Source organism: Pocillopora damicornis, chromosome 4, assembly GCF_964200805.1.
Source record: "Pocillopora damicornis chromosome 4, jaPocDami1.2, whole genome shotgun sequence".
In the NCBI taxonomy this organism is placed as follows: domain Eukaryota; kingdom Metazoa; phylum Cnidaria; class Anthozoa; order Scleractinia; family Pocilloporidae; genus Pocillopora; species Pocillopora damicornis.
Genome location: NC_142673.1, coordinates 23,129,893 through 23,154,782, shown reverse-complemented (window position 1 = coordinate 23,154,782; position 24,890 = coordinate 23,129,893). Strand labels below are relative to the sequence as shown.

The 24,890-nt window shown below is 36.3% G+C and overlaps 2 protein-coding genes across 3 annotated transcripts; one reads left to right on the top strand and one right to left on the bottom strand.

The window, feature by feature from the left end:
• Positions 1–291: 291 nt before the first annotated feature.
• On the bottom strand, positions 292–9,001 carry LOC113683484 (uncharacterized). The gene is made up of 4 exons (XM_027200730.2): positions 8,143–9,001; positions 5,738–6,053; positions 4,509–4,752; positions 292–3,788 (listed from the first exon to the last, which is right to left on the bottom strand). The coding sequence occupies exons 1-4, from the start codon at positions 8,906–8,908 to the stop codon at positions 3,414–3,416; spliced, it is 1,701 nt and encodes a 566-aa protein (XP_027056531.2). The 5' UTR covers positions 8,909–9,001; the 3' UTR covers positions 292–3,413.
• Positions 8,335–24,684, top strand: LOC113683456 (epithelial sodium channel subunit gamma-2). 2 transcript variants are annotated; one of them, XM_027200694.2, is made up of 12 exons: positions 8,335–9,156; positions 18,340–18,676; positions 19,448–19,869; positions 20,285–20,415; positions 21,022–21,182; positions 21,550–21,666; positions 22,309–22,411; positions 22,871–22,949; positions 23,073–23,127; positions 23,253–23,311; positions 23,659–23,734; positions 23,957–24,684. In XM_027200694.2, exons 2-12 carry the CDS (start codon positions 18,344–18,346, stop codon positions 24,086–24,088), a joined length of 1,668 nt encoding a protein of 555 aa, XP_027056495.2. In that variant the 5' UTR covers positions 8,335–9,156; positions 18,340–18,343; the 3' UTR covers positions 24,089–24,684. The 2 variants fall into 2 exon arrangements, with proteins under 2 accessions (XP_027056495.2, XP_089060271.1); XM_089204145.1 differs by lacking the exon at positions 8,335–9,156 and adding an exon at positions 17,346–17,505.
• Positions 24,685–24,890: the final 206 nt, after the last annotated feature.

The window sequence follows — 24,890 nt, the reverse complement described above, 5'->3', positions numbered from 1 at the left end:
CGAGTTATGTAACCCTGTAAGGTTTCTATCAGTAACTCCATCAGTTGAAATTTAGGTTAAAATTTATTGCCATGGCTACAGCAAGAGAAATGGATCAATATCGCTTAGACTTTACTATTGTAAAATAAAACTGTCAAAAATTTTCGCTTTTGCTGTATCAGCGTCATCTGTGAAAAAAAATATTTCAGCTTCTTTTGTAAAGTTCCTTATCCTGGGCCCCTGTAAACTCATACACTCAGATTACTTCTTTGAACCCTTAACTTTCAGTGATAAGAAATGACAAACCACACCTTGCATATAAAACAACTGTATTTTTACAGGTGATAAAACTCCTCAAAGGACCAGCCTGGTAACAAATAAAGCTTTCAATTATGAACAATATCAGAGCCAAATCTGTGAAAGTCTGATTTCTTTAAGTCAATATCCTTTACAACTTGCACCACTGTAACCACCGGTATATAAAAATGCTCCTCTACCAATTTTCATATAAATGTAACGAAGTAAACCTCAAGAAAATTGTCAACCAAAGAGTCCAGAGGTGTTGCCCAGAACCAAAAGAAAATATTAAAAGGCTTTACCCTTCACCTCACTCAAATGTCAACAAATTCTAATGGTTTACTTCATTTATTTTCCACTCCATCTGTATAAAGTAATTCCCTTGATTAGAACATTTTAACCCTTTAACTCCCATGAGTGACCAAGTCAGAATTTCTCCTTACAATTTCAATACAATATCAAAGAGACAAGTGATGAGAATAAATAAAAATATTAATTAGGGAATTATTAGTTGATGCATTACCAAATTCTCAAAATTAACATCACAAGAACTATTTGGCAGACAGTAAGGAGAATTACTAATGAGGTCTTGGGAGTTAAAGGATTAAAAGACAACAGCTCCTTGTGCTGTACCCTTTCACCCAAGAAGAGAAAAATGAATGGGTAAAGGAGGAAGGTTGACATGTATGTAAGTATGAAAGTGTTTAGTTTTCACTTGAGATTTTTGAGGAAATAAAACAACCTAGGATTATTCTTTATCTTACTTTGATTATCAAAGAAGACTGATCACAAATTGGATTAATTATCACAATGACAATAAATTTCATGTATATGTACCTTCATGTGGTACCCACTATCACAAGGAGCTGTTCTACTGCCAATTATTACTTTTGCATTCACAATTGAAAACTAAAATTATTAACTGCAAAAGACCTTTGAAAAAAAAACCGAGAATTTTGAGGGAACTGCATCAAAAAAAAAAAAAACAAACAAATGACTAGCATCCCTTTATAATATTTTTCATGTTCTCAAATGTCCATGTTTATAGCTAAAACATCAAACTCAGATTTTCAAGAAAATTACATTATGACAAACCAAAGCATAAGATCTTAATTTGTTAATGTACTTTTAAATACTCTAATTTACATTTACATCAAAATAAATGTTTTATTTTTTTCTAGGGATTATAAATGTTTTTATTCTTTTTTTTTTCCTCAATTAACCTCTAATTGAAATGAAACTAGTATGTACACTTAAAAACAAACTATCACTGAACATCTTCCTCCTGGGAATGACGTCAATTAAACTGCTCTGAAAATTTCCAAAGAAATCTTAACCCAACTTAACATCCTCCTCTAGACGTCTTAAAGCTACTGGTATGTAATTCCCTTAACTCATGGTCATACATTTACAGTACATGTAGGCTAATCATACGCATTAAGGGCTATGTAAAGACAATATTCTGTTTATAATTCATTAATTCTAGTCCTTTGTCTGTTTGACAGTGCTATTGGGGGATAATTCATCTAGTTATCACTATTGGGGGTCAAAGTGCTAGTCAGACTATCCTTGACTTGATGCACATGAACAGCTAAAGACCCACTTAAGTTTCTTATTAATTTTTGTACAAACATGTACATCACAGTTGTAAAATCTTTGATTTTTTGTTGCTTTTTATAATTTTTACATGGCTAGTTCATTACAAGGTATTACTGATTGTCTTGCAATGTTGCTCAGATATAGATTGAGTCATATCACAAATGGACTGTTAATGGTACCAAACCAGTTTGTTTGGCAAGGAAAAATACTTTGACTAAAGGGGTTTTACCAATCAGTCCAGAATAAATATCTCCTGAATAGAATACACACAAGTGCATACATATTCATGTATCTACTACCAATACAGACTAGTCCTGATTGTTCAGGCTGAGTATCTTTGCTGGATAAATCGCTATCCAGCAGTAGGATGGAAGAGTTCTTATATCTCTCACAAAAACAAGTTACCAACTATACAACAAACAACACTTTATCCAAATAAAAAGCAGGATGCATATTTTGGACAACCAGGAAGTCTATACCTGGTTGCTTAGGATGTGCAAGTTTGGTTTGGGAGTAAAGTGGTGATAAGATTCAACTAAAGAACAGGTACAAAGTAACAGAAAATCCCATGGCACAATGTAACTAGAGCCAGCCTAATTTACATATTTTTGCCAAAAATTGCTTTCCAAAATACAAAATAAAACAACATCATGAAAATGCACTCATTAAATAAACCAACAGATAGTAACTCACATTTAAAAAAAAAATTATATGCCAAAGACATGTCAAAATGGTTAACTGATTCAGTTACAGTTTGAAAAGAAATTTAAAATGTACAAAGAGTAAAATCACACAATATTTTTTTATGTCACCTTGAAACATTGAAAAGGTTATATTACGACAAACCCCAAGATTGTCAATGGTGGTTTTGTCTTGATAAATTAAAAAATAGTAATGTATCAACAAGTTCCACAGCATGGATAAATATCTCTTTAGGAATGGTTACCTTAAAACCCTTGCCTTAGTGGAATAAGTCCAGCTTTCCTTGCTTGTGTCCAAGAAAAAATTTAGAACCTTCACATTTTTTTATAAAACAGTTTTGTTTTACTATTTTGTGTCACGATGAATTTCCTTGGTAAGAAGATTATTTCTTAGCTATCACAATTGACTCTTTTTTCATTTTTCCTTCTTTTGCTTTTTTTTTCCAGTCTCTTATTGTTATCTAGGAAATTGGTTTTTATTTCTTTTTGTTTGTTTGTTTGTTTGTTTGCTAGATACCCAAAACACCAAGCCTTTCCCTTTTCTAATAGATTTACAAATGAGAATTTTAAAGGGATAGCAAATTGTATCTGTGACTCCTCATGTACTGGTCCTTTAAGGCAAATAAAGTACATGAAACAGATCTCTATTACAGGCAAAATACAGTGAAAAAAAAAAAAGATTTTAAAATAATGTAAGTAAATATTACTGTTCAATAAATAGAAATTTCATTAATATATCCCTTAGGGAAAATTCAAAATAAAAAACACTCTTTACAAACTATAAAATATCAAGTATACTTAATTATGGCTGTAGCTGTTGTCTTCTGTTTGTATCTCTCACACCTTTTTGACAGCCAGATGAACATTAACCCTCAAGTCCAGTATTGGGTTCCTGTCCAGCCAGTAACTGATAAGACTCACCCATTCACACATAGCAGCCGATTTTAAACCTTCCTCACGATCGGAGTTTAGTTCTGCATAAGTAGTATACAACCTAAATGATTTGTTTTCTTTGTACTCCTCTTGCTCTGTGCTATCATGTGAAGGGAATATCAAGTCTTCTATGAAGTTCTTGGTTTGAATGTGAGCATTGTCCACAAAAAGGAATAATGACCCTCGGGAGGCTCGCTTAATAATGTCACGAAGATACTGGAAAGATCCAGGAAGATTCTGGACAGCAGACACAAATTTTGATAACAGGAACAACTTTGCCTGAAGGAAGTAACAAGAAAAACATGTTGTTCAGCCAAAAGTATAAGATCTTAGGGGCAATATACTCATGGAAGAAAAATTATCTTTCTCGAAGGGGGAGACAAAAATTCAACATGGCTATTGCTTCTACTGAAACTATCACTGACTTTAACATCAACAGGAATTAGTTAAAAGAACAATTTCTAATGAAACTCTTGAGTGGGCCCTTTAAGATCTTTTATGATGTTGCTAATTAAGAAACTGTGTTCTGAAAAATAGCTAGCTAGACAGAATTAATAAAACACTACTGTACAAAATCTTCCCAGGAACCTGAAAGATCATAGAAGAGATCCACCACATTCATAAAAGATCCTGTCATGCCCCAAATCCTTTAAAAAAATGACTCCCAAAAAACTATTTGAAGATCAAGAGTAATTCTACCCACATTATATCATGTTTCCCAGAAACAGAAAACCAACCTCTCTTTTCCCCACATGGTTCACATTACAGCCATTTATGAATCATTTATTAGTTCAGAAAGAAAAACAGCCAGTGATGGTAGCTAATACTGGTCCCATTAAAAAAAAAAAGGCCATTATATTGATTGAAAACATAATACAGATTCAGGGTTAGGATAGAGAGATAATTTTCTTACTAGGAAAAATTTACTTCATGAAAACACAAACACAAAAAAACATCAACAAGATACTGTTACTTACAGAACATAGCTATTCAACTCACCTTCTTGAAAGCATAGTTTGGTGATGGTGGTGAATTTCCCCTGCTTCCATGGCTGACACTGTTACAAATGTCAAAAGCACTGTACTGGAAAGATACATTGCAGACATCTTGCAATAGAATCTGAGCTGTGTGTGACCACTGCTCACAGTTGTCTAAAAGTAACCACTGAGTCTTGGATGGAAGCAGCTGATAGAGACCTAGAATCTCACTACCAGGTCCTGCACCAAGGCAGCATACTTGCAACCTAAACAAAAATGAATTATCACTTGGCCAGTCACATTCATGTAAATGTGAATAACAAAATATGAAATAAGGCAGCTACAAATGAGTTTCTCGAGAGCTCAGTTAGGGAGAACACCATGATTGTGTGTAAATTAACGAGACAATATATAAGCAACTATTTCAGTTCAGTATAATAATGTCTTTCTTCAAAATGACAAATGTCTTTCTTTGAGAACAGTCTGTACTTTTAAAGAAACTGGAAAAACAAAGAGAACACATACAGAACACTTCAGGCCCCAATTGTTCAGAGGGTGGATAATGCTATCCACTGGATAAATTGCTATCAGTTGGATAGCGCAGTACCTTTTGTTAACACTTCTCTGCTGCATACTGATTTATTGGTTGGATGGTATTATCTGCCCTTTGAACAACTTGGCCCAGTACATTAGTAAATTGTAAATGGCTTTGTAGTCCTTGATAATAGGTTAAAAGTTAGCACTAAAAGCTTTAAAATGTCAAGGACTCTTATGACGAGAACATCAGATCTTTGGTATTCAGGGAAAAATCCATTCTTTAGGTCAGAGTCAGGGTAAAGGTATTAAAAAGCATGCCATACCCTCCCCATTCCCCTCCCCAAAAAGAAGTATGCTCCCAAACAAGAATGATAAACCCCAGTTGCAAATTTTTGACAATAAAATAATGAAGAAAATGGATTGCTTGTTAGTTTGATTACCCTCATTCAACAAGCTTAACAAAATTTCTGTAAGTATGACTTGTTTATGTATCTTTTTTAACAACATCCAAAAGGAGCATTTACTTCTTTATATGAAAAATAATAAAGTGGGGCAAAGATGCAGCCAGTCTGCTGCGGAAGTTCCCTTTTTTGCATAAATATAGTTTGACACACATGTACACCAATGCTCACTCCTTATCAAGTCTAGTAATTTCTCAGACACATGGAATATATCTGTGGTCTGCAATAAATAACTATAGCAAGCTATACAAACCTCTCTAGATCTTGACTTTTCCTTACAAACTCTGTGAGAGGCTCAAATTGACCTGACGTCACAACAGCATGAATCAAGGTAGCATGGGCTGCTGTATAAGTTCCAAGATAAGCCCATCGTGATTCTGCATCATTAAACTGAATCTGGTCAGTTGCCTGGCTTGAAAATAGTTGTGAAACTCTCAAAAGTTTGTCCCTCAGCGCAACCTTCCAAAAATGTGGATCTGATTGCAAAAGCTTGAGCTCTAGCTTAGTTTTTTCCTCTAGCTGGCTGAATGAAGTCTTCAGAGCCTCAAGTACTTTTATACAAAAACATTCTGCAAAACAAATGGACCAATTTTTCAAAGTTTTATCACACAAACCGTATAACTTTGAAGGTGAGTTGAATAGGAAAAATGGCAAACTTTGTAATCTGTTGTTGACACTTGGACTTAACTCTTGCCTACCCACAGTCAATCAACCTGTGTAACCTCCCACTGTCATAAACCTACTCGTATTTTAGGAAAAAACAGTGCCACAGTTTAAATCCCTAGTATACATGAAATAATTTTTATGACAAGAATTCCGGTCCAACACCTCTGCAGAAATGAAAAGATACAAACCGAAAAGCTATTAAAAATTAGTGCTTTTGGGAAAGTTGAAAGGTCTAATGATGGAAGTTCTTAGGAGTGTAGATGGTTGTTATCAAGTTTTTAATTCACTTGGTACGCTTGAGTCTGCTTGTTTTGCTTTAAGCTGTTAAATAATTTATTGTTGGCAGAAGAACTTGAGAGCTAAAACTCTTGGGAATGGCTTTGAAATGACCCCAGAAGGAAACAGATGGTTAAAGAGATAACATCAGAGCAAGGTACATTAGTGAGCCATAAATTTGGATTTTATCCTTTAAAAGGTATCTTTCCTTCATCAGGAACATTTTCATGTAAAATGTAAATTCAAATGCTTCTTGTTAAAACTGCTCTTAAACTGCCTGAGCTGTCTGTGGACACATTATGTTCAAATATTTTCTACAGTAACTGTATAAAGAGCCAAAGTACATGTATGGTGTCTGAAAAACACTGTTGACAAACTGTATCTATAATAACTTAGAAGTTCCAAATTCCACAATTTTTGATAGTGTCATGTGAGAGTTGGGTTTTCACGAGTAGTATAAACATAAAGCTATTAAAGAATCATATCTCTGAAGAATTTTCATCAAGTATATTAAATATTGAACGATGGTGTGACTTTTGCAGTGGAATGGTTCTACTGACACCAAACTGCAAATTTGATCGAAGTTTCCTCACCGGAAACAATTGGTTTCCGCTATGATGGCAAACAACATGTAAGGCAGGGGTCGCACTAGTGCTTTTGGTGTTTACATTGGACATAGAATCTGTCATAGCATGCTTGCGACAAGTGCGACCCTTTTGTCGCGTCCAGACATAACTATGTCCGAAGGACCTAAAGATCAAACAAGCCGATGTCCTGCCTCAAAGCAGGTCATATCTTGTCTAATGGCCTTAAAATAACAATTTTTTATTTTTCTTCTGTCGTCAACGTCAATCAAATCTGAAATACGGGCAGAAATTGGAGTTTTGCAATTCTGCAAAGGCAACACGTGTGCACTGCTAGCTACAGCTATCGGGTTAAAATTTTAGTCACCGGTTTTCTCTTCAAACGTTTTATCATGGCGAATTTCAACCCAGTAATTGACATCCGTCGACGTCGGTTTAAAGCGGCAAGGGCCAACATTTGCCGTTGGCGAATGTTGTACAATGCGTACAAACCAATAAGGTTTTGTACATTGAACAAATTAAACAGAGATTGAAGAAATGTCGCTAATAAAACTAGCACCAGCCTCATGTCTAAAAATTATATTTGGCGCTCTTTTCGCGCGTGAAATATAAAGAGTTGACAGACTGGTTTCAAATATCATTTATGTCGCGCAAGTGCGACCTCCATGACTCCCGTGGTGTAAATGTCGCGACATATTTATGGGACAACTTATGACGCGACATAAGAAAAATAAGGCCACAGTGCGACCCCTGCCTAATCCTCGTGTAACCTGTAATTACTTTCAGTCAAATGAATATCGAGAAATTTTCTTTATTAATCAATAAAACAGGCTCCACGAAGATAAACTTAACATAATTTCAGAAAATGAAAATACCTGCATCAGAAATGCCAAATGGAATAGTAAATATTGACCAAGTGCACGATCAACTTTAAATATTTTCATCACTACACAAGCCTTATCATAAAATGAGTGTGGTGTTGTCTCTGTTTAGACGACAAAAACATACAGCAAATTATTTTAAGCAAACGCGAATTCAGATCATCTACACTAGATGAAGGAAAAGTTTAGGGTTTTGGTCAAATACAATTTTTTTCTAGGGAAACACCTGCAATCTGTACGGCGCCTCTTACCTTCCAAACCAGTGCTAAGACTCTTTCCTCTCTGCTGCCCACTTTCGATCGGAACGTTTAGATGTGCAGTGTTTTGTTTAGTTCCCAAATGGCCTTCGTCGCTCTTAGTATAGGACGATTTACCATTAGTGAATCCATTTGAAACAACAGACGCGTAAGTTGCTCCCTGTTGGGCGAGTGCCTTCCCAAACCGTTCTTTGCCACCTGTCCTTGACGGTTGGATGTCATCACCAAGAACAGGTTCTTGTTGAAGTTTTTCTTCGTATCGATCTCGAACTTTCCTCTTATATTGCACGATATCTCGCCGGAGTTGGCATTCAAAGCAATCTTTCAATGTTTCGTGCGGCTGATGCTTTCTCCAACTGATAAACGAAGGTAAATACTTAAAATGGCGACAAACCGAGCACTGGCGAATGATTACACTGGAATGATAGCCGGTCTGAAATAATCCAAGCGCCTCGAGAGTTGCGGCACAATCGATACAAATCCGATTTTTCTTGTCAGTGAACCACTCCGCAATTTTGAACATGCACAGTGGCGCTTTCTTGGCACAGCTACGACACTCTTGAAGACGATCGTAGACGCAATCGCCACACACTAGGAAAGCGTTTTCTCTCAAAAACTTGTCATGTTCTTGTTCTTCACTTTCCGAGTCTGCTTTCTCAGCAAATGACGGATGAATTTTAGTAATATTGAAAAAATCCTCTTGCCTTCTACCGGTGTGGTCACAATTGAAGCAGCGCAAGACTTCCATCTGAGTACTCATAGGATCTGCCGAAAGAAATCTGAAGTAAACACAACAAGTTGATGGATTCCTGTTGAAAAATCCACCGATGTTGAAAGTTCATGGAGAAAGGAATACACAGACCACAGTGCTTTGCAAGCTTCATATACAGCTCCAGTCCTTTGCCGGCTGCCTAAGTGAATATTTCATAAGTGGCCTGATGTGGGCAGAGTCCAAACTCCATTCTCCTCCAATTGCCGTGTCGTTCAAGGAATCGTACGATACTTTTGGTGAGTTATTATTATTTTTACATATAAATAAAATAAAAAACAATAATAATAATAATAGTAACTCTATGTCAGCGTATAGAGTAGAGTGGTGTGTTTTTATTTTTGTAAACGATACAGTAATTCAAATTCTAGGTTACTTTAGCCACAGAAGTGGAGACTGGTCAGGAAAGCAGCCAAAACATGCATCTCGGCTCCCTTGCCATGCACAATCTTAGTATCTTTTGTTTTTGAGTTCGCATATTTATGTCGAGCACAATTATGGAAGTTTCTAAGTCTAACTTTCTAGTTTCTAAACAACTGATAGAAATGTTCCTGAAACTTGTGTACTGTTAGGTTTAAACATGAAGAAGTTTTTTCGGTATTTCTCAAGCGATATGTTACAAAGACACCCACATCCTTTTATCCTTTAAATTACAAACTGTGATTATTTTTAAAATCAAATTAGAAGGGGGTCTTTAAAACGAAATCATGTTTCTAACGTTAATTCTCAGGTTCCTTTGCTTTTAGTCTCAAGAATTTTTCTTGTCATTTCCCAAGATCCCTTTCAACCCTAAATTCGCGCCAAAACGCGGCTGCACCATACACGCGTTGCCGTACTTCAACAACAACAACGAAAGCAGCAAATTATCCGAAATACATAAAAGTCGTTCTGTAAAAGGTGCTCTTTGAGTCGGAGGATACAGTCTATGAGGGTAAGATAATATCGCAAGCGTAATTAGTTTCTGTTTAAAAAAAAATTATAATAATGGTGGAGCTCGCAGAGCGTAGCCCCATAATTATAAAAAATGGTAGTAGCAACCCATCCAGCCAAAAAAATTTGGACTTATGACCGTACGACCGTATGACCGACCGTACAAAGTGCGACTTTTAACATGCGTGGTGAACTGTGCCGCGGGCACGCCAAGGCCACGGCTTTGTCCAGTTGTCCAGTGGTCAGTGCACTGGGCTCCGCGTCGGACGACCCGGGTTCTAGCCCTGGCCGGGGCAAGGCGTTGTGCCCTTGAGACGTGCGGGTGAAAAAAATGCGATCTCCGCTTTTAGGCTTGGCTAAATCTATATATTAACTTTAGCCGTCTTCGAGTAAATAGCAGATTATTCCAAAGTGCCGCGCTCTGACAGATTCTCTCCATTGCCTGAACCGAATTTTATAGAGGGAGTTAACTTTTCTGTCTGAGTAAGGTTAAAGATAATACTGTCATTTACACAGTACTATTCAGCGAAAAAGTTAAAGACTTCAGTCACAGATTACAAAAATGGCATTTTTCTGAGAGCAAACGGTGATTCTGTATTTGGCTTAAAATTTCTGTGATTTTGTGTAGAAGGCCCTCTTCTTCTGATATGCCTTCGTTAGTATGTAACTGATAATACTACACTACAATGCTATGTCTAGCTTTCTTTCTGACTGTTGGTGGTTCCTACGCTTTACTCTAACAAAAGAGGCTTGAATGATTACCCTCAACTGGGCGCTTTTGAAGCAAATCTTGCACATTTACGACACTGGAAGAAGAAGTCTTATACAAAGTACCAGTCAAACATGCATGTATATCAAAAAAGTATCAATGATGAATTGTTCAAACTTAAGTGGTCGTATGCAGAACGCAAGTTTATACCAGATAAATCCTGTCATCATGCATTTCATCTCGAGAATATTTCGGTAAAATTTACCATCATTTTTATTATTGAGAATACGAAATATAATTTTAATTTATTTGAAGTTCTTAACAATTGAATTCACTTTCAAATCAACCTGAGACAGTCTTCTCGTTTGGCAAGGTGAACGCAGTATAATGTTGTCTAGGACTTCCTCTGTACGAATTTCTTCACCTCACAGGCGTGTTTCACACTCAAAAAATATTTTCTTGTTTTCCTTCCACTTAACAGCGAGTGAATTTTAAAATGTAACAATCAAATGCGGCAGAAACGCTAGATTGCTAAATTGGGGATGTGTATATGAATGGCTAATTTTACCCCCCAAAAAGTCAGGAGGAGCAACGACAGCGCTTTCATAAAAAGCATCATCGGAATTAGTGTGAGCACTTCTCCGAACTGTAAAAATGGACAAGAGGAATTTTCAAATGAATGTCAAAAGTGATGCGGGATTACTTAGTGTTTGCTTTTTTTTGCCCTGCGATTGGTCTAAAAAACGTGCCTCATCCCCTGAACCAATTAGACGCAAAACGAAACCCCATCTCGACTCGTTTCCCCTAACTTTGATAGTTTTCCTGTTTTTATTTCGGGTTCTTATCGGCTAATGATGATATTAACCTTTATCAAAATTGGCCATTGCGTTTGCTTGGTTTTGTAGTATCGATCAATCAAAAACTTCAGCTTTAATTTGAAGATGCTTTTTCAAATTCATCCTGCGTAATTTAGACAGGAACTGAATCAACGTCTTGCCCACATCAGCTTCCGTATTGGGTAGAGGAGCTAATATGAGCCTTGAACAGAATTAAGTGGTCAGGCACGCGTTTCTAACTTTTCAAAGTTTATTTTTCAACACCTCTAAATTGATCATATGTCTTCAATATGAAGCTTATATATTGGTGTAAATCTAGCCCGGTGTGAAATTTGTCAGATTAATTGTGATTTACTCACATACAATACAATTACATAGTAATACTGTACTAATATTGTATTTTTTTGTAATTTCCATATATACATCTCTAAATAGCACTTTATTGCGATGGCAAAATATCGAGTAACACTTTACAATCAATATTTTATATGTACCTCAAACTCGCGCACACTCGGCAACTACATTCCGTGATGATTTTAACGTTTTTGACAACTTTCTTAATTTTCCTGGTCGGACAATTCAGCACAACCTTTAATGTTGTAGAATTGACAGGTGTGCAGAACGAGCAGGATTCAAAAGCACCTTTACGAATTGGGATGTAGAACGATCGGCACTGTCCGTAGCACATGTTGTTCTCAACCATTTTGGACTCACAACCGCGCTTGCGAATCGTTTGTCGTATCGGCTTCGTTTTACACCATGCTTGGCCAATTTCTTGAGGTGTGATTGGAACAGTGATGCCGCCTTTCGATGTGGGCAATCTGTGTCTTCCCGAGGCTTCAGCAGTTGTAGGCTCTGAGACCACTAAAATGAGACCAAGTAAAATTGCAGAAACCAATCCTCTTTCGGAGGTTGGCATGCTGAAAAAGGACAAGAATATTAAGCTCGTTATATTCTTTTATGTAACAGGGCTTCATGAATTCTGAGTATAAATTCTTTAAAATTTACGAGGGAGTTTGGGTTATGGTATGTAGAACATGATGAACTGAAGTCGGGTTCGACTGGTTCCATTGTTACAGCAGGAGTAGTGAAAGCACAGAGATCAAATTTACCTCGATTACGTCGTTGGAAGAATTCAGAGGAAGAATGACAGAAGCACTTATCGGAAGATCAGAGGTTCGATATCCTCTTAGTCAGAATTTTTTCCTTACGAGTATCATGGACAAGAGAGCAAAAGTTGTCAAAGCTGGGTCTGTGTGACTGACTGAAAAGCATCATAATCTTTCACTTTAATCATATTAAAAAGTAGCCTTCATTTCCGTGATAGCAAATGCCGGAATCCTGGCGAGACACAGAATGTTTTGGATTGTGATTACTTTAATGTATGATTGTCATTTTAATTATTAATATTATTACTCATTGATTCAAAATTTAAACGGGGAACCACCCAAAAATTTGCTGTAAGTAATGGTAGAGCATCTGAAGGTTAAAGCGAAAGGTTACTGGTTCTACTTTTTTGTCTCGTTGGGTTAGTTCGCAATATTTGTTTCACAATGCCTGTGTCATTGACTAAAAACCGTCGTCTTTACAGTTTATCTTACCAAATGTTTTTTACTATTACTTAAAGCCCGCGCGCCATAGTCAGATATTTCACACTAACAAATAACGAGGGTACAATGGAAGTTTAGACAACATCTCCTAACACGCATTCGGAAAGTCTTTCCAGTAGAACTTTGAATTCAACAGAAACTACAGAGATCGTTCTCCCTCTCAAAACAGTCATTGTACTATTTGTATACGCTTTGAGCCGTTCTTGATCAGCCTCAGTAGCCCTAAACTCTGAGTTTTATTTCGTTAAGAAGCCAAGTTCTGTTCGTGGGTCGATAGTTAATATGCGAAATTCTTGATGGTTACACGGCTAGTATCTTAAACGATCAAGGTTCAGTGGACATGAAAATAAAAAATTCGTTTTATAGTAATAGAGTCTATCGATTGTGCATCATTGGTTAATTTTCCAATCTTTACCACTACCCAACTACATTGCAGAATGACCTGAGTTACGTTTCATGACCGCATCCCGCAAAGAAAAGATGCACTCCCGCAGTGATATTTACCGTACCAAAAAATGTTTACTGGATGAAGAGATACCAATAAAGGCCTTTTGCGTCTTTTTACCTTATTAATAAAATAGAAAGTTTTGAAATCAATGAGTGTAGGAAGTTGAATTGTACTACTGAGGAGCCAAATGCGTCATTGATTTGCAGAAAACGCATTTGATTAATTTAAACAGTCTTGATTCGTGAGTAACGAGCCAAGTAGTAATAAAAAAAATTCAAATCGGCACACAAATTCTTCTGGCCTCGAGTAACATAACTAACTCAGCAAAAAAAAACTATCTCAGCCTTTAATTGGCTGTTTAAGGTCTATGAACTACGCCGCATTTTCTACTATCGTTCATGAATATTACAATAGAGTCAGATATTATTACCAGAGGCAATTAGGGTGTGTTTCATGCCACTTACTTGGTTAATACGAGGGAATCCAGCACAAGATATATGTAACTTATGTTATCCGCCTTTTAGGAAAGAGTGCAAGATTGCATTTATAGTGCCCGATATTCATAACAATTCATTCCTTTGAAAAAGCCGCTCTTCTCGTCACGTCCGTCTAACAACACCAAATGCAAATGTTGAAATGATGCGCCTATTCTTACCTCCGTGCACACCCACGCACATCATGACGGTAGAACACGCACCGCACAAAAACGCCTCGCAAAATATCACGCGACACGCTGAGTCACAGATCTCAAAAGTGACCAGCGACCGACAACTTTTTCACTTTCGTTGAATGTTACTTTTAACTTAAAACTATATTTTGTCTTACTGGTGCCTTGCGACTAATTTTTTCTGCGGAAAATTCATTTCTTCATCACGGCACAGGATGTTATAAAATTATGTTTTAAATTAATTTTCCACGTCTAATTTTATCTATTCAGAACTACCCACGCGATTCACAAAAAAAAAAACAAAAAAAAAAAACGGTCACACACCTTTTTGATTTACTGACGGAAGCTAAGTTTGGTGTTCGAATCTGCGGAATGTTTTTCTGTGATTTGATTTCAAATCCTCTGCCCGTAGGAAAGCTTTTGTTATGAATTTATGGATTTAACCTAAAGCTAAGTATATATATTTATTTTTCATATTTCTCAAGAACTTACAGGAAGAAAAGAACGAGGATGTTGCTCAATGTTCTGCGCTGTAAACATTTCCGATTGTTATTCCTAATCTACGTAGAAATTGCTTAATTAGGAAGCTCTTGCTTACGAGAATAACAAATTTGACGTACGCTTTTGTGTAATCATTTGTAGGTATCCTTTTGTTTTAACAGACGTCTTGAAGCAGATGTATTCAAATAACTTGTATTTATCGACGCAAAAATTACGAGCTCCTCTTTAGGCTCTAAAGGAAATTTAATAATAATCTCCTTGCATTCATAATTCCAGGCTAGTATAGACATTCATTGAAAATTTATTCTGATTCTTAATTTCTATCAGCCAATTGAATTTAGATCAAAGTAGGCAAGGATAACGAATAAAAGCTCCGTAAGCCAGTTTGAGGTTGTTTAACCTGGATAAATAAATTTGTGTAGGAAATTATACAGTGGACATAAAACGTGTCCAATGACAATTCAATATTTGTATTGATGCTTTAAAAAAGATGGATGTAGTCTTTTTATAGTAGTGTTTGCTAGGAGGTTTTCCTAAAATAACCATTGAACTGGAAAACTGTTGATGCACCATCGAGTCGGTGGATGAAAATTCATCTGATGGCCCACGTTTGTTTTTGAGTAAAATTGCACATTTGACACGGATATCAGCCTTGATATCCTTTCACCCATTTCGAGGAGAGTGTTGGGCTAAATTTTCGAATTTTGCAGTTTTGTGAGTGGCTTGAGTTTGGTTGAATTTTAAGTTTGCCTGTAGGGCAACTTGCCGGTTTACTTGACTAAATAAACCGGAAGAACTTGCTTGCGTTGCATTATTCCTGAAATGTCGAGCTCTCTGTTAAGACTGATAAATCAATCGCTTTCCTTTGACCATTTATTTTCTAGAGGTGAAGAATTTTCCACTTATCAAAGATTTTCTTTTTCATTATGACTGTTTATTTGCCTTTAATTCAAGTTATCGAAATCAAACCAGTGATGTGTCTGAAATTTTTCTATTTCTTGCAAAATGTAATTGAAGTACTGATCGTAGTTCTTTCTATTAGAAAAACTGTGAAAATTTAGGTTGAAGATAAACAATTTGGAAGAGTTCCAATTGAATATTAACCCAGGATAATCGTACTTATATAGTTGCCCTAATCTCGGCCAATATCGCTTTCTTATGACTTGGTCATTTTACTCTTCTCTTTCTTGAAAAATGAAGTGTTTAATGGGTTGCGTGGAGGCCCTATGAAAGGTTAGAGGTAAAAATTGCTGGGCAAGGTTTTCTTTATTCATAACCAGTCTACAAAATAACAACAGAGAGAGGCCTACTAATCGAAAGCCAGGATTACAGGGTTTTCGTTTATTCGTTTAAAACTTAACGTTGAAAAGTAGCACGGTATGACGTCATACTAGTTTATAAATCGACTAAAATACTAAGCAAAGACCAATATTGTTCTTATGCGTCAATTTATCGCCAAAGTTTGTTTAAGAAAAGAAAAAAAATGCATATGTATGCAGTCTACAAGAACTCAAATATATGAGGCCTAAACAAGCACATGAATAAGTGGTGCAGACAATTCACTGTGTAAAAGCATCCAATCATCTGTACCTTTTTCATGAGCTTCTTCATGAAGTATTACGTTTAAGACAGTTGTCTTGATCCGATGTATTGCTTTTAAATCAATTTCATTGATGTTCAACCGTTATTGAATCGATGTTTATTTTGATAATCCATATTCGCTAAGTTTTCTGATACTTCCGACCTGATTTCTCATGGCCTAAAGTTGCCACTAAGCCCTTTTGTTGAAACTGCCCGTGATAGCGGGTAATTTTGGCGATATATTAAGTAATACGATAAATTGTTAAAAGTTATCCGTATTGACTTTAATGTTGCTTTAGATCAGGAGCCATAATAAAGATTTTAACAAATAACACTTTGTCGTAAGTTTAGCGCTACACGAAAATGTGCGTACGGATTTGAAAAAATTTACTGGTTCACGAAAATGAAAAGGAAAGGCATTCTTACAAGTGAGAAGCGTCGGTGTTTCAAGCCTTTCTATCTCTGAATAACTTTTTTTTTTACACGGAAATTACAATGTTTATGATTAATTGGTAACAGGGCTTCGTGTTGTCCAATTCGGTCAGTAATCATACTTGTGAGTGATAAGTCGCACTCCCGCTTGGCGGTCATCCGATTTAGTCAATCACCTATATATAATATCGTAACATTGGATCTTACTATTGTGTTGCATGCAAATTAGATGACTTCGATAGCTCAGATTTTCTACCTGATGCTCAGGCATATTAACCGATCCCTCCTTGCATATCATAATCAGTCATAAGAGCCCTCTAGGCCAGAACATCGCAGACTGGTAGGTCTCAGCTCTCGGGGCCGAAATAATTAAAACGTATCGCATGTGTACCTCCTTAGACCAACATGGGTTATAGTAATGCGGGGACCGTTGTGGATTTCAATTCGGTCTGCAATTATATGTTTACTGAAAGTTAACTCTTATCGACCAATCAGGGTATCTAATGCAGCAATATATAAGTTGATTCAACAAGATCTGTGCCCGTTCTTTTTATCATTTGTTTTCTTTGGTTCTCCCTTGTGTACACGATATTATAATTTCTTAATGTTTTCGATTATTGTGTTTAAACTCGGATTTTATCTCTGACTTGGGCAGTATAAACATCTGCTGCACAGTGTTGATTGGTTGTATTGTATATCTTATATCTACTGCTGTGAAAAGACAAAAATATTTTGCGCAAAGTAGGAAAAGACTTGTTTTGTTGATGATGAACAAAATTTAAGAAGTCCATCCTAGTTGCTATCCTTTTTCCGGCTCTGCATTCTCCATCGCTACAAGCATGTCCGGTGGAAACATCGTTCATGACAATTCTGCGTAAGTACCCGAGAAACTAAACTTTCATTAAAAAGGGCCGGGGCCATCATGATTAAACAGATAACCACTGCTTTATGCAAACTGGATAAATAATTTACGTTTAGAAAAGGACGCTTAATGTCGACAGTATCTCTTATGCTGGTCCTTTAGTACTCTATTCATCATAGGATTAGTGTATGGCCAGTCATTCAGAGCTGCTTCCTAGATTTTTAAAACGATTCGCTTCCAAACTGTGCTATCAAAACAAATCTGCAGTCGATTGAATTGCGTGAAATATCTGCGTTGCATATAATTTTGAGCCAGTTTTACTTCAAATTCTCGTTTTATCATTCATATATCTACTATGAAACTAATATGTTCAAGAATATTTAGACTAGCGTGAAAATTAGATTTTCCCCAATTTCAGTGGTTGCGATGTTTGCAAAATGTTTTAAATGTTCAACCAGTTTCAAATTGTTAATGAGGACAAGGGTTACCAAGGTAAAGGAAAGAAATTATTCTCCTTAAGCATATTTTATTCCTCACTGCAACGGTTACTTCCAAATTTTAATATGTGATATAAATGTGATGTATAGTGTACATTAGTTCTGATGAAAAATCTTAGAGAAAACGCAGCAGAGAAACTGTTGAAAGCGAAGAAAAATTAATTTTTTCCAAGATTTATTTATCTTAAATCGTATTTGTAACGAAATCATGTAATATAGTTTTTAGCAGATAACGAGGTATAATTTCAAGTTCACTTTGACCACAATTATTTCTTCTGATTACGAGTGGATATCTTCTACATCCATCCATATCATCTGTCGTTGATTAATACCTTTCCTCCGTCTGAAGTTTCATGCCAGGGGCTGCTGCGGAGTATTCGGATAATAGTGGTGAAACAAAAGATTTTCCTCTCAAAAAGAAAACAACAGAACTTCAGGAATCACAGGGGGACTATGGAAAAGATGAACCGTCCTCATTCAAGAAACTTGTGTCGCACTATGCAGCCACTACTACTGCACATGGTGTGGGGAGGATAGCGGACGCGAAGAGTTCATTAGTGAGGCGTTTGATATGGAGTTTGGTTAGTGTTGGTCTGTACGCAACAGTGTTTTGGATGTGTATTGCCTTAGTTGTATTATACATGAAAAAACCAGTTGTGTCCAGAACAGAGATGAGCTTTGAGGAGGTGAGGATATTTCTGGTTTCTCGCAAATAAGGATAGATCGTGGCAAACAGATTATTACAATCTAATCTAGGTCTAATTAAAGCTTACTAACAGCTCACCAAATGACTTTTCAAAGCTAACTATTTTACATTATAATGATGTACGTTTTTCAGTTATTATTTCCTTCCTAGTTTTGTTGTAAGCGAGAAAAACTTTTTTGGAGTTTCGCACCTTAAACAGCATGTCAGTCCGGCTGAAAGTGATGTAAATGTGTTGTATAGTGTACAATAGTTCTGATGTAAAATTTTAGAGAAAACGCAGCAGAGAAACTGTTGAAAGCGAAGGCAAATTCATTTTTTCCAAGATTTATTTATCTTATCGATTTTAAATATTCTTATTGCGGAACAGTGTGGTGAATTATGATATTTAGGTAAAAAGAAGGCCTTTGTTTTGACATGTGCGTTGCTATCTAATCTCTTTTTCCGTTCTGGGCAGGACTTTGATATGTGACAGGATTAAATGTTTTTCGTTGTAGGCGTTACTGGTTATACATGAGTATGCAAATAATTATGAGCCAAACTCGCTCGTCCTTTTTGCCTGGTGCGAAAAAAATTTCAATTCTATTTCTCAAGCTTACCTGGGTAGTTAACACCTCAAAGAAAATATGGATATTGTGTTTTCCGCGTGTGGAAACTGGAAGAATGATAATGTTTTAAATGTGTTATCAGTCTTACGAGAATTTGAAGCCAAAATAAGGGGGAGCTTCTAATGGTTTACCATTCCTCGTTGCAGTCCCTGGACTTCCCTGCAGTCACAATCTGTAATTTGAATATGATAAGGAGAGAAAAGCTGGAAACACTGCAAAAAACAACCCTTCTCCGAGTGATTGAAGGCCTGGAACAAAGAAGTGGGAGAAGACCGACCAGTCTAGAACAGCGAGTTAACATTACAAGTATAAACGCAACCGAAGATGTTATACGACAGAAAATTCAGGCAATAGAAAAATTTAAGAAGGAATATCTTCTATCCAAGGCAAAGAACGCAGACGAGAAGGAAATTTTATCTAACGCTGAGGTGGATATTAAAAGCTTAGAAAATAACTTCTTAGATAAGGTTTTGAAAAGTATCCCTGAGGATGAGCTGTCCAAGGTTGGACATGATCTGGATGAGATGTTAAAGTACTGCCGATGGTCGTCTTTTAATTGTAAAACAGGGTAAGTGAGGAATTTTCCGGGTATTTTTACTTCCTTTGGAAGTATAGGTCAAAGTTATCCAATGCGAGGTTTTCTTCATAGAGACGTTCAATGCCTGAAAATACCTGAAAACTATTCGTGCATACAGTATTCCTTCTAACTGATTAATGCAGCTTAAGCATTTAAGGGCCCCTACTTATTTAAATAAGTGACAACATACTAACATTTATTATAGAAATATTGTTATCAATGATACTACTTCTACTAATATCACGACTTGTGATAAAGATAATGATAATACAACAACATTGATATTCTAAGTAATAATAGCGGAAACAACGATGAAGACGATTGCGACAACGATTACAATTGCGATAAGGATAGAGATAATGAATGTAATTAGTTATTGTATGCATTTTTCGTTCTGATTAAGCAGCAGTCTCAGAACGCTTTGGCGCCACTTCTGGCATTGGAAGTACGGTAACTGTTACATATTCAACTCAGGATTAACTGAGAATGGAACAAAGCTTCCTGTTATGAATACGGATAGAGCTGGACCTAATAACGGTAAGTGGTTCCACGTTTAATAAGTTTAGTTTAACCTTCCATTTATCGACATAGTATCCTATACTTGGAAATCTTTATGAGCTTCATTTAGCCAAAGGAAATTAGGGAAGAAATAAATGCTATATTTGAAAAAAGTGAGACATCTTCAGTATAGAACACTGCTGGACTGTCATTCTCCACTAATTCGTGTTGCACTGGTAATAGATTATCACAGCTTTAACGACTGGAATAATATTCTTTCTCACTATGAAGACTGCTTTTCATATTAATAAATTCTAGAGGTCTATTTCTAGGGTACCCTAACGTTTGAACCAAAACAAAAAAGCTTCGTCAAATACTGAACCCTATGGATCGTAATATGCGTTTTAAGTGGCCCTTAAAATTGGCTCTACATGGCTATCTAAACCAAGCTCCCTACCTCTCTGTTCTCTGTGGAGCAGAGTGCACTCCTGAAACAGTTTTCCCCTCAAGAGAAACAAAGGAAAAAGCCCTATAGCGATCATTTTAATTTTTTCTACGGTCTTTTATGCTCAGATTGTATCCTTCCACACACCCATTCTCGCTAGATGCACTTTGAACTGAAAAGAACGCCTTAATTTTGTTTAGGTCTAGAGTTGGATATTTTCATTAATCAACAAAGTTATACAAGGTTGACTGATGAGGCTGGTATCAGAGTTGTATTAACCGACCAATCGCGAATGCCTTTTCCGTTTGACGAAGGCTTTAGTATTCCCACTGGATTTGCAACGTCGATTGGAATCAAAAGGGTGATAGTTCTTACTTATATGATATTATTATATTTATATTATATTATTATTATTATTATTATCATTATATTATGTGGTGGGTAGAACTAATTGTGTTGTGGTGTTGTACAAATCGCTACAATCGGTTAAAAGATAGGCTTGTCTCACATCTGGCTGATCATTAAGGCATGTAAGATATCACGATGAGGTTTAATTTTGATAAAGAAATCATGACTGATATGTAGATTAGTTGGTTTACTATACTCTATAACAAATATTCATTTTGGGAGGGCGTTGATTCATGATTTATCGTACACCACTTTTATTACTTAATTGTTCTTTAAAGTTTTTATCACTATTTTACTATCCCATTACTATTATCGTACAGAAATTCGTTAAAAGAGTAGATCCGTATCTAAACAACAGCTGTGTTGACGATGGGAAAGCCGGAGTGGATACTCGGACCATTTACACAGAAAAATACTACGTAAATTACTCGACCCAGGCAAGACTAAAGTATTTAAAATACGCTTACATTTATACTTTGAAGTCTCCCGTACCGCTGCAAAGTACATTTATTTTATTATAGCGTAGAACCACCATTTTTTATCTGACAACAAACAACCATGATAAGGTAAAAATAAAAAAAAATAAAAAAAAAAATAAAAAACATCGAGAACGTTCTCTGGCGAAAACGATTAAAAAATTATGAGTTTCGCGGCGACTGCCTGAACTGCAGTCTTCGAACTGCAGTTTTCAGGCAGTTGAAAGCTCGTAATGTTTGAATCATCTTAAGCCAGAGATCGTTCTTAATTTTTTTGCCCTGGCTGCGGCCCTTCAATATTTTCAAACATGGTAAGGTACAATCACTGACTGTTGTTAAATTTGAGTTTATAGTATGCTTATTTTGGGATCAAAAGATTGCCTTGATTATGTCGTGTAGTGAAATGGAAATAAAAAGGGAAAACTTTCCATCGTAAACAGGAGTATCCTGGTCTGAAGTTGTTCAGCAGTCCTTCCTTCCCCACCCCTTTCCACCTCATGCAACAGATTTACACCGTACCATTTTGTTGAATATGCCTCCGTGCCTAACTAAAACTCTCTCGTTTTTAGATCAATACTTTCTTGTATATATTTATCTTCTTAGGCTTGTAGAATGTCGTGTTTAGCATCCGAAGAAGTCGAGACATGCAACTGCTCCGAAGCAAGATTTCCCATCAACAGTTCAGCATGTTTTAGTGAGGAGCAGAGTGAGTTTGACGGATCGTACTTGCAATTTCCAGTGATGACAACCACACTCTCACAAATCTTTCTAATAGAAACAATAGTTTTGAATGAAAGCGATCTTCGCAGTAATGAACATCACATAAGCAGTAGTGAAAGTGAGGCTTGGCACAAGTTCAGGTGTGTACGGGATTTGAACCCATGACCTCTGCGATACCGGTGCAGTGCTCTACTAACTGAGCTAACAAGCCAGCTGGGGGCTGGTCATTTCGCTGGTTCGTAAAATAACCGTGAAATCATGAATAAATAACATAACCTTTGCGATACTGGTGCAGTGCTCTACCAACTGGGAGCTGGTCATTATGTTGGTTTGTAATAAATTGTAATAATTTATGAAAATCGAATTTGTGATCTGCCGATTAAGAAGTGAATGAAAGTGATCTTCACAGTTTGTAATAGTTTTTTTTCTCCTTTTTACCAACCAGACAAATGCATTAACGATATACTAAGAAAGTTCACTAAAACTGGACTGGATTGTATCGCTAAATGTCCACAACCATGTTTGTAAGTAACAATAAGTTCATTTTTTACGTTACTCGTTGATAAATATCTCCTAAGGCGAAATTGGCATAAAGTAAAGTTGTTAGTAGACTTCATACTTACTTTCCATGTTTTTCCTCTCCCCAGAGAGAACGCTTTCAGTCGTTCAGTTTCAAGTGCAGGCTGGTCAACGGCATTTGATGTAATTTTTCCTTTTTTAAGAATATCACCATCTCTTAGTCCAACAGTATTTGAGTTTATTAAATTTAATGCCAATTCATCGTATTTCCCCGCAAATCATGAGTCCAGTTCTCTTGGTTTTCACAGGCCATGATTCGGAGGCTTTATCTCAAGAATCACCCCAAGGCAAAACACATCGCGTTAAGGTACTAGTTTGTTAAGCAATAGCCTATGCCTCATTTCGAATTTTTCTATAGATTTATTTGTTCAAACACGATTTTCCTCTATTCAAAAAAAATATCCTAATCATTTAATTTCAACTGCTAGGGAGGCTAATCAATTGATTTGGGCCATTTTTTTTTTTTACAAGGCATGATTCACCCTCTAACACCTTCTGCCTGAGAGGGATTTTGAATTTTAAAGTCGTAAAGCTTGAATAACCTCATTCGAGCGAAAGACTAACCAATGTAAGTTAAACAAGGGGTTACAAATTTAACCATCTTAAAAGCAGTTGTTGTCTGATAGGTTGAAAGAAGTTGTCATTTTTCCACAGGGACAATTTTCTAAGACTGCAAATATTTTATGAAGATCTGAGTGTTTTTAAAACCATCAACGAAGAGGCATACAAGGTAAACTTATTGAAGCTTTAAATACAGAATGACAAAAACAAGCCGGGTAGAAGCTGGCGACGATTTAACAAAAAATGCAGGTTGATTCGTGTAATTTCTGCTACAGATTGCATTATTTTAACGATAAAGTTTACTTACAGTACTGACTGTTACAATACTCTTGTAATAATTAACATGTATTTTAGCTTCCTTTAACGACTTTAATATCGCTCTACTTTGCAGATCGAAAACCTCCTCGCTGATATCGGAGGTCAGTTGGGCCTGTGGATTGGTTGTTCAGTTATGACTTTTGTAGAATTATTAGAATTCATGGCCAACTTGTTGGGTTACCTGTGGGAAAAGTGGCATAAGTAGTTGTCAAGCAGAAGAGGAAAATAGTAACTCAGGAAGCTCTGAGCCCTCTGAGCTTAAATCTTCGCGTGGCACGTTTATTTTTTGTCTTGTATCAGTCTCTTTTAACAGTATTTTTTGTTTGTTTGCAATCAGTTAGCCAACAGTTTATGTAAAAGTTAATCTGGAGTGTATGACCTTTTAATAGAACTCAGTTACTGAATTGGCTAAATAAGAAAATTCCTAGAAAGCTGGAGTATGCGAGGAATAAACTTTATGAAACTTTCTTAATTATTTAAACCTATGAGAACGGTTTTCAGAGCGCATTTCTTGCCCTTACTTAGTGAACGGAAATGCCTTTTAGTGTTTGCCAATACCGTATTAATGAGTAAAGAGGGTTCCCAATACAAGAAGATACTTAAGATTAAAGAATGTCTTTAGGTCTGATGCAAAGTCAGAAGACAGGGTCAGTATAAATGCGTCGAGTATATATAGTGGATTATCTCACAAACTACATGGATATGAGCGCGGTAACCCGTGATACATTACGAAACAAGACAACTAAGAACTCCATGTGAACTTTAAAATAACTAATATTAATAAAGATAAAGAACTTTCAGTAACCCATGGCAAACTCTGAGTTACAAAAATGGATATGCCTCACTTTTTGCCAAAATACTGCTGATGCAGAAACAATTTGGATCGGCAGATGGCCGAACACCTGGTTTTCCTTATATACTAATAAAGGGATTTCCCTCGGACAAGCTTATGACTTACGAGGTAGGAAAATACTAGAACTTCGAAAACCATGTTATCATGGCACAAT

Coding starts and splice junctions, on each gene's coding strand:
- LOC113683484 (XM_027200730.2), bottom strand. CDS start 8,908: ATGAGTACTCAGATGGAAGTCTTGCGCTGCTTCAATTGTGACCACACC. Junction 4,753..5,737: donor AAAAGTCAAGATCTAGAGAG/GTTTGTATAGCT, acceptor ATTTTTGTTTAG/GTTGCAAGTATGCTGCCTTG. Junction 3,789..4,508: donor CAAACTATGCTTTCAAGAAG/GTGAGTTGAATA, acceptor TACTTCCTTCAG/GCAAAGTTGTTCCTGTTATC.
- LOC113683456 (XM_089204145.1), top strand. CDS start 17,471: ATGTCCGGTGGAAACATCGTTCATGACAATTCTGC. Junction 17,506..18,339: donor ATCGTTCATGACAATTCTGC/GTAAGTACCCGA, acceptor CTCCGTCTGAAG/TTTCATGCCAGGGGCTGCTG. Junction 23,735..23,956: donor TCAACGAAGAGGCATACAAG/GTAAACTTATTG, acceptor TCTACTTTGCAG/ATCGAAAACCTCCTCGCTGA.